The following is a 10,091-nucleotide window of genomic DNA, read 5'->3' as shown; positions in this document are numbered from 1 at the left end:
CCCCTGCTCTTGTTTATTCATTAAAGGCTAGATGGCACTCTGAGGCCCATCTTTGCTTATTGTCTTAAAGGAGCTTTCCTGCCTCTCAGCATCCTAAGCCTCTTGCCTTTGCTGCTGCAAAGTGTGATTTGAGGCTACTGATGCCTAGATAGCAATACAAGGAATGATTGTAATCCGTGTTTTGCACAGATTACTGCCTAGGAGGCTCCTAATGCCATGTCTACAGCCTGCTGAGGCATGGGGCTGGCACTGCTGCTTAGTGCAGCACAACCTGTCACCCAGCGGGAACCGGGAAGCATATGGCAGCGACCTAAAAGAGTCGCCATGCCAGGACTCAGCCTCACTGCACACCTTGTGGTAGAGGAGGCATCAGCAAAAAACAGGGGAGCCCCTATATAGAGGCTGGGTGGTGCAAAGGGGGCCAGGCTTAGCGAGCTGTCACACCTCTCTGGGCCAGAATGAGGGCAGGCGTTGCCCCATCCTAAGGATGTCGGCACTAAGGTGCACGAAGGAGCAGTGATCTGTTGGGGTAAAAAATAAAGCCAGTTGCAAAAACAAGAGCAAGAACCAGGAGTGCTAGCTGACATGCCTCTGCACTCACCATTACACCATACTCCCTACCCATCTGGAGTGGAGCCAGTGTCCTGCCCCACCACTGGCCCTACTGCAAGCCCTCTCCCACACTCCCTCTGTACCGAGGCAGCGGGCAAGGTCCCAATCTGTCCAGAAGGGAATCTGTCACCCACACAGCCCCACTGAACAAGCAGAGGAGCCAGCTCCACTGAGGGCTGGCAAAGAAAGCATCCTGGGCTGACAGGCAAGTGGGATCATGAGAACTGCATTAACCCCCTGCCCCAGCACCGGGCCTTTGTGACCCCCCAAAAGGAGGTCGACTTGCTTCTGTCCACAGCTGGACAGGAGCCGACAGAGCTTGTGCACTGAACCGTGCAATAGCCATGCTGAACTATAAACGCTCCACAGTGAAGACATTTTAGGCCATACCAGTGGGGACTGTGACTGCTTGGGCTCTCCTCAGCCTTTAGTTTCAGCTCCAGAAGATGTCTGCCTTTCAGCTGAGGACCAACAATGAGGCCAGAAAATGCCTCCCCTGTTTCTGTGGTTTAAGAGCCCCCCACAGCTAATGGCTCAAACCCACGGCACCCTGGCGGTCTCCCATCTAAGCACTAGCCAGGCTGAGCACCGCTTAGCTTGGAAGGCAAGCAAGATCAGGTATCATCAGTCTAGGAAAACAAGAGGGTCGGTATGAATCACTAATAAGCTGCCACACACACATGGATGTAGTAATCGAACACCACCCTGGTGGAGATTCAAGGTGTAAGGCACCCTCCTGCATAGGGGAAGGCCAGTCTATAAGTCTGCCACGAAGACTGGTGCCCTGGGGCTGGACATTACATACCAGGGACACCAGCGCCACGCAGCCTCATTTGCTCTGCTTTTCAGCTGGGGAAGTAGACTCAGCCCAGAGCCCAAAGCACAGCACTGGCAATGCCGGGCGTTTGTCCCTGGCCCCCCAAGCCTCCCGGCTACAGTCAACCCTCCCTGCAGCCCAGCTCTTTCTTTAGCGCTCTGCCGCTGAGCTCGAGGTGGTTTGAAGTCACCCCAGCCAGCCCTGGGTATCGTATGCCTGCTCTGCCAGCTTCACACAGACCTGAAGAGCCCAGGATTTAGCCCGGGTGTCTTGGACAGCATGCACGCTGCAGAACCAGTTGCATTTTGTCAGCAGGGCACAAGTAGCAGCACTTTGGGAGGAGGGCTGCGGTCCATGGCTTTTTGCCACTGCCTAGGTGGGGACTGGTGCCAGTAAAACCCAGGCTGGGAAGGGAACTGCTGTAGCACAAATCGTCACTGCCTGGTCACTGCCTGGGATGGGGCTGGGGCTGAGTGGTTCCTGCTAACATAACTGGAGAAGCAAGTAAGCAAAAAAGTGAGCTTGAGCAACAGGCCTGCTCCCCACACCGCCTGCCCTTACCTGCCACATCCAACCCCTCTTCAAGAAGAAGCCTTTTTGTCACACCGGGGGCTCCAAGAACATGATAACTATCCCCCACTCAAACCTCCTGTGCCCGTAGCCAGCCATGCTGCCAAACAAGGGCACAGGAAGGTCTCAGGAAGCAGCCATCATCCTCCACCCCAGAGCTGGCTGCTTTTCACCGATGGGTGAAGGAACCTGGGTTCCTCCAAACAGCGTATAATTCAAGATGCTATGGCTACTATTGTTGGTACTATGTTTTCTGATAACACCAAGTAAAACCCTTTTTAAAAGGAAGATCAATAACCTATAGGAGTAAGAATTAAAAACCGATAACACCACGGCTGAACATGGCACCAGGAGAGCCAGACACGGCCCCTGCTCTTGACAGAGCTGTCAGGAAGAGGTGGATGAGGACAGGGAGGGCCAAGGACCCCCATTTTGCTGCAGACCTCTTGGGTGACCCTGGGCAACTCACTGATGCCTACTGATGCTGATGCTGAGGTGCCAGTGAGCCCTGGAGGCTCTCACCAAGGCCAGGTGCCTCTTTGCACTGGGCATTAGCGAGAGACTCCCTGCCTGGCACAGCTTGACTTGCAAGCTAGGAAGGCAAAGGCAGGAGGGAAGACTACTGCCCATGGGCATGGAGTGGAGAACAAGATCCCATTTCTCTTGGGGAAGCAGACACAACACTAAGAGCAACCAACCAAAGGCACCGTGAGGGGAAATGCTCCACAGGGCATCACAGCTGCCTTCTTGAAACAACCTTGGCATGGAGCATGGGCTGGAAAGGGCACAAGGGCCAGGATGGGAAAGTGATCAAATGTCTACAGATTTTCCCCAGAGACAAGCTCAGCTGCATCCTCTGGACCAGGCCCCATCTAACTCATGGGAACACAGCAGGCAGCCCAGCTGTGCTCCAACACCAGTGCTTCCTGCCTCCATGGGAAAACAGATTTTCACCTGGCACCAGCATTAACACCTGGTCTGTGCTGCTTTCTCTGTTCCAGGCTCCCCATTGTGCTGGGTGCTGCCCCTAAAACACACATGGCCAAGGCTGGTCTGATCCTTAGGAGCTGCCACTCAGCGGGGCTGATGAGGGCTGAGAAATCTGGGTTGGGATTGCCAGTACCCCCAATGGAGAAATCTGGGTTGGGCACTGCAGCCAACAGTTACCATCTTGCTGGTCATCAGGTTAGAACTAGGCTCCCCTCCAACTCCTCCGCCATCCCCTTTCTCTGATGCCTCCAAAATGCTCCTTGCACATGCCCTCCTGAGCCATTGCCCCTCATCCACGTGGATTCAGACTAGGAGGATAGCAGAGCCTGCAGGCTGGGTGTATCAGTATCACTGCATCCCCACAAGGTGACACCAGGCTGGGCAGAGAAGCAAATATCTGATGAGGAAGAGTTTGCAGGAAACTGGCTTGAGACCAAAACCTCATTTTTCACAGGCCACCAAGCAGGCACTGAGATGAAAAGCAGGGGTTCTCCATGTCTTCCAGTCTTGCCAGGTGAGGAAGGGCAAGAGGGTCGGGACCCCAACATCAGATCCTATCTCCAAGTTACATCAAAGCCAATAGCAACACCCCCACCCCCCTTTCATATAGTGAACTCAGAGAGCAAAAACATCCAAGGCCACACCTTGCAGAGCCATGGCCCTTTGGGTGAGAGACACAAGCAATCATAGAGAGAGATTCAGCATTCAGACATATGCACCTTGAGGCCAGAAATGGGGAACTGAGCCAGGATTCTGCCATAACATATTTGCAGCTAGAATGCAGATGTCAGAGAGCCTCTTCGCTGGGTGCTTGCCACAGGTCTGTCCTGCTAGCTGGAAAAATAGGTGGTGTCACAAGGGTGGAAACAGGAAACCCGATCATCACCAAGGGCCAAGCAAGCAGCTGCCCCATGTGCCACTAGAGGACACTCTGGTGAAGGTGGAACCCTACAGTCCTTTTGCCTTCCCGTGAGATGCGTTCACATTGACCTCCAGTTGCAAAGGCATATCCCTGGAAGCCTCCATCCAAAGGGCACTGACAATGTTAAAAGATTAGTTTGTGTCATAAGCTTCCTATTTTTCAAGGCCGCTATAAGATTTTGGGGGCTTATCTCCTGGGATTAAACAGCCAAGTCGTCTTTCTTAGCAAGGTCCCTAATGCCACTTAGTGCCTGGGATCTGCGATTTTCATTAAGGGCGTCAGGAACAATTAGCAGGAAAAAATTAGGGCAGGGTCTTTCTTAAATAAAAACCAAGGCTTATTCAATCAGTCAAATGAATTTCCAACTAAGTATCAGGCCTGACACCCCTCCCCCACTTCTGCATGCAAGATGCAGATTGTAAACCCCATATGTACAAGTGGCTTTTGTATCCAGTGGCGGGGGGGAACTACATGCACACGCACACACATTCACATGCATGCACATGCCTAGACATGCATGCATACATGTATAAGCTTTAAAAAAAATTTAAAAAAGGGGGCAGGTACTTTTCCAACAGGTTTATTGGCAGAGAACAGCAGGGAAGAACAGGACAGACCTCAACATCTTTGCTACTAGGGCACCGATTTGCACAAGTGTTCAACGCTTCCTTTATGTGATGGATGGATGGATCATTCAGTGTTCAGAGCAACATGAAATAACATGAAATGTGCTCATGCGTTGCAAGTCATCCGACACCTTTCCCCAGTGTGGAAGGTTCTGAAAACCAACCACCAAACCAACGCAGTGATCTCATTCTTCAATCACAACAAAAATAAAGGGGATGGGATCAAACAAGACCATCAGATACGCTGCTCTGGCCAATGGCATCCACATAAGTCAACCAGAAGCCAGCAAGACTAACTATAGGGCAGAAGCAGGACTACTGGGTTGAACTAGAAACCTCATATCAAAGTAAATATCCTGTTAGGTCCCTTCTAGTATAACCCTGACAGCCTTGCCCAGCTGGGATGTAAATGGTAGGGGACACACACACATATGAACTCCATGCTTCTTTAGTGCAATACACACACGTGCACAGAGACAGATTCTGCCGCCTCCTCCTTCCCTTCAGCTGTTCTAGTTGGCTCCATGACTAAGATTCTCAGAGTCTCAGGTGTTGGTTGTATCCCCAGGAAGGGAAGCAGAAATTGAAGCACAACCCCTGGAATTAGCGGCTTATCTCACGGGGAAAGCTGTGCAGCCCAGCTGGGGAACAGGTTTGTTTGTAAGAGTCACGCTGGCAGGAGATGCCCAGCTAAAGCCCTTGTAGTGCTATGCTGCACCGCAGGCAATCAAAACTACAACCACTGGACCTGAAGGCATGAGGTTCTGCTGCCTGCCTCCATCTGCTAAGGCCTTAGCAGCCTCATCATGTCCTTTCTGTGCTGCAACCATGATTAAGGATAGAGCACCCTTATGGGGCAGGTGCAGGACCGATATGCTATAGATATGAAGCCATACTAAAACCCATCCCACGTGGCCAGGCATGGCCTCACTAAAGGCAAGGAGGATCACTGGTAATCTATTCCCCACTCAGTCCTTGGATTGGGGCTGGGATGCAGACAACTGGTCACTTGACACCCAAGGGAATAAATATTGAGTCACTGGAGTCAGCATCCTGCCAACATAGGACTTGACAACCATCAGCTAAGCCAAGCTCCTCTCGAACTGGTACCTTAGAGACAGACTTCAGGTATCCCAACACCAACAGTTTGGATATTGCACGGTAAATGGGAAACACAAGAATCCACCCAGCATCAAAGACAGGAATGTGCTGAGCTTCTGGAAACATTGAAAAAGATACACTAGATGAGAGAGCAGGCATCCCCAGTCTTCTGGGGTAGGTAACCCTACTTCCAGGTTTGCAACCCCATGTCCTGTGGGAGTCTGAACGCTATCCCTGAATGGACTTGTACTCACTAGCTTGAGACCTGCTGGCATAGGCAGCTCATGCTACTGGACTGACACCACGGTCCTGTCTGACAGACCATCAAATGACACTGGATGATGCTGAGTATTCAGGTGCTTTCAGCTGTGGATTTATTGTTTATAAGACTATTCCAATCAAAATAAACCAAAAATAAAGATTCTGCAGAGGCTGTAAGGTAGGCAAGAAGACTAAGCATGCTGAAGGGACGTGGAAAGGAGCAGCTACCGTGAACCCTGTCATCCTCATACCAGTATAAGCCCCAGCAGGGGACAGCAGCAGTCAGCACTGCTGAATGTAGTGATCAGATGCTCCTCCAGGCATGGATGGGGACTGGAAGCAGTGTCTGAACCTCTGAGAAGGTGGACTTGCAGGGCCCCTACCTCATTTTTATATATGTAGAAGATGGGGTGGAATCACAAGTCCTGTGTCATTTTCTGGCATCTGCCCTCTTCAAAGGGCAGGTCTCTGTCCCAGCTTCACTAAGGCAACCCATGCAAGGGGAAGGACCTTTGCAGTCAAGTTCAAGGCCAAGTGCAGGTCGACAGTCATGCTCAGGTCTCCGTGCTGCATCTGTCAAACCTGGTTCTTCCCAGCCCTGGTGGCCCCATGTTCCCCAGAGGCGGGGGCGAAGCAGAGGCTACAGGTACAGATGAGCCTTCAAGGGGTGCTGTAAGTGGGGTCTGCTCCAAGACCAGCTGAGCTGCTTCTCCTGCAGGCATCTGTAGGCAGCTCCGGGGAGGTACAGGGGAGGCTGGGAGGCTGTCTGGGTGAGGGGCAGAATGGGGAATCTGGGATGGCAATGCTGAGAAGGGCTGGCAGCAGCAGGGTGCATGTACGGTGGGCAGCACAGGCAGTACCTTCCTGGGCAGCAGCTCACCCCATAGTAGCCATAGGGGTAATAGTTCAGACTCACCGCCATCCTGGAACAGGGCAAAGAGAAGACAGGGTCAGATGGGTCTGTGTGCTCTGGACACAGGGACCTGCGCTAGCCTGGAGCAGATTATCTCTTCCCTTGCTGCCTGGCCCAGCAAACCCAGGTGGGCTCTCCTTGGTGCAGGGCACGCAGGGCTGGGAGCCAGGTTTGACTTAACAGCCAGCAGCCCCCTTGGGACGGTTGTCTGCCTGGATGACCTCTGCTGCCAGGGCTGTGTGTCTCAGTAGCTTGCACCAGCTCCCAAGGGTCTCTTCCCGAAATCCAGCTCACAACTTGATTGTTAGAGACTCCACATCTCCCACCCATTCCCTCAACCTTTGCCTTCTGATGGTGTCTTTCATCTGCATTCTTTGCCTTGTGCACTTTGCAACCAGGGCCCTTTGTCCCATCTAACCCTGGCTCTGCCCCTTCCCTCCCAGAATGGAGGCAGGTTTGATGTTCATTATGGAGAGAAAACAGAGTGTGAGAGATTAGCCGAAAGTCACGTGGCAAACCAATGGAAGAACCCAGGTGACCTAGCTCCCCAGCGCTCAAGTCCTCCCTGCTGCTGCAAGGCACTAAAAGAACAAAAGCCGTTTCAGGAATCACCAAAACCTGCAGTTAACGTTGGTCTCAGGCACCAAGGATTTTTTGGGGGGCCTTGATGAGTATGGGAAGAGATCTGTTAGCCTGCTGCTTTCCTAGCTTCCCCTCTAAGCTTCTGTAGCCCTTACTGTGCCCACCAGCTTTTGCCCAGCTGGAGGCACCACTCAGTTTCCTTTCTCCTCTGCCAGGCAGAAAGGTTTCAACCACCAAGTGCAGTATCATGGCAAAGGACAGAGGAGGGATCACCTGCAACACCAGGCTCCAGTGAAAGGAAAAACAGACATCCTTTTGGGCCTGGTGAGGTCAGATTCAGGTCAACGTAAAGGGATAATGGGCTTATCCCCATGGGGGAGCAGAGCCCACAGGTCAGGCTGGAAATCAGTGGAGTCCAGTAGAGAGAAGGGGTCACTCTGCACATGGCTCAAGGATAAGCCTAGGATTTGAGAACTGGGCGCTGAGCCCTGACACCCTGCCTCAGGCTGCCGCTCACCTGCGGATGCGCCGGCGGGCTCTGCGCCGGTGGTAGTCACCCTTGGAGAAATCCTCCAGGTTGGCAGGGTGGATGGCCCAGAAGTGCCCCTTGCCGTTGTCACTCCGCCCGGCTTTGATGAAGCATTCGTTCAAGGAGAGGTTGTGCCGCACGCTGTTGCGCCAGCTCTTCTCCTGCAGAGCCAAGAAGTTGGATGGGGCAGTGAAACATGGCAAGAAGGGGAGAAATTGGGGTGATAGCATTTGCCTGGAGACAAAGGACGGAGGGAAGGCAGTGGTTATAGGAGCAGCTGCCCTACCATGGTCTGCTCACTGGCACCCAAACCCCATTATAGATCTTCAATACTCACGTCACGCTTCCATGGTCTAGGTTGGATGAGCTGAGTTGTAGTGAAATTTGAGCTTTATTTTTGCCTAACTTTTAACTTCTTTGGGATAAATCAGAGAATGTTTTCTTCTTTCCCCTGCTGTTTACTGAACCTTAGAAATACCAAGCCCGATATTGTTATCTTGGTCTTTCTGGAAGACAATTTGGAGGCCCCAGACAGCAAAGGTTGATTCTTTTATGGAGATTTTCTTTGCTTCAAAGTGTTACTGTCTCTACATCCAGGGGACAGAATAGATTTTAATAGTTTAAAGTCAGAAAAAAGAAGACAGCCCTTTTCTTCTCTCAAGCACTTCTGTTCTCAGAAGGTACTCTTAGTCTGGGGTGGCTAACCTCCGCTATCCCAAGAGCACCAGCTTGGGGTGCTCAGACCTGAATTTCTAATGTAAAAACACAAAACCCACCTGCCCAGCCACCTACTCACACCAACAGCTTTCTGTTTCTCTTGACAAAGTAAAAGGGGGTCAGATGCACAGCAAGTCACCGTGCAGCGACCAAGCAAATCACTGGCAAAGTCACAAGTTAGCCCTGTCACTGGGTTCTCTGAGCACCAACACATCAACATGTAGCTGCCTCTCCCAGAACACCCACATGGACCCCAGCCATGGACCAACTTCATCTTGCTGGTTGCATTGGATGTTCATCTAGATGACCCAGTGATCTGGACACTTTCCTATTGCAGCCAATTTCAAGATTTTTTTTTTGTATAGTCTAACCTGGGGGGGGAAAAAAAAGAACAATCCCAAGGTCAGAAAGTTACTGCATCTCCCTGAACCTGTACATCTCACCCTCTCTGTTCCACCCTGCTACTTGGTGATCAATGCAATGGGGGTTCAAGCTGGCAGTGGATGGATCCCACATTTGCAAAACTCCAGATGTTTTTTGCATCCATTTATGAGAAGTGTAAAGCCAGAGAGGGAGAAAGGTCGCTTCATTTTGCCTTCTCCCAGGGCAGCAGGTGTTGAAGAGCAAGCATGAAAATCAAAGAAAAAGGCATGGAACAATAAGAAAGGTATAGCAGGGTGCGTGTGTGCAGTCACTATCATTGAACCGATGTGTGTGGGGGTGGGCATTGGATGGAGAGAAGAAAACAGCAGAGAAACTTCTTCTACTCCAGTGAGAGGAGGTACTTCTTAATTCTGTAAGAATATGCTGGGTCTCTCTCTCTCTGGTCTAATTTCAGGGCCAAGGCACCCTTGTGCCCACTCCCTGCCAGACTGGCACTGAGACAAAGGGAAATTTTAAATCCCCTACAGATCCTCTCCCTTTTACCCAAAGATTCAAGTGAAAATTAGAGAAGTAACTCTGCAAAATTCAGCCTTGGCTGTGCACAAATCAATGTCAAGAGGCTCGGACATGGATGGTGAGTTTTTACAAATGAAAGAAGGACTGAGTTTGCAATCTCTCAGCCCTCCGTTGGAACGTCCCTGGCACCAAAAAGAACCGTCCAGCAGACGGAGGCAAGAGGCAAGCCCTTGGTGTTGTATCCAGCAACTCATACCCCACCCATAGCTGTGGAAACTCACCTTATTTTTGAAGTAAGGGTAATTATCCATGATCCACTGATAAATATCTGAGAGCAGCAGCTTCTTCTCTGGAGAAGAGAGGATGGCTGTGGAAATAAGGGCAATGTAAGACTGGTTGGGTTTGTCCACGACATCTGGTGGTGCCTGAGCTCCAGTATCTGCCTGCTTTCTCTTAACCTCCTTTTCCATTTCTTTCTCTTCCAAGGAGCCCAAGGTCTTGGACTGAGGCTGGCTCCCAGCCTCCAACTCCTCACTCACTGGCTGCCCCTT

The 10,091-nt window shown here is 51.4% G+C and overlaps 1 protein-coding gene across 1 annotated transcript; it reads right to left on the bottom strand.

Annotated features, from left to right (window-relative positions):
- Positions 1–5,140: 5,140 nt before the first annotated feature.
- LOC109324876 (forkhead box protein D3-like) lies at positions 5,141–8,993 on the bottom strand. The gene is made up of 2 exons (XM_019556977.1): positions 7,912–8,993; positions 5,141–6,822 (listed from the first exon to the last, which is right to left on the bottom strand). Exons 1-2 carry the CDS (start codon positions 8,151–8,153, stop codon positions 6,540–6,542), a joined length of 525 nt encoding a protein of 174 aa, XP_019412522.1. The 5' UTR covers positions 8,154–8,993; the 3' UTR covers positions 5,141–6,539.
- Between the last annotated feature and the right edge of the window lie 1,098 nt (positions 8,994–10,091).

Source organism: Crocodylus porosus, unplaced genomic scaffold (genome assembly GCF_001723895.1).
Source record: "Crocodylus porosus isolate Cpor-Errol unplaced genomic scaffold, CroPor_comp1, whole genome shotgun sequence".
NCBI lineage: Eukaryota > Metazoa > Chordata > Crocodylia > Crocodylidae > Crocodylus > Crocodylus porosus.
The sequence above is the reverse complement of the archived record's forward strand: the minus strand, read 5'-3'. Positions and strand labels throughout refer to the sequence as shown.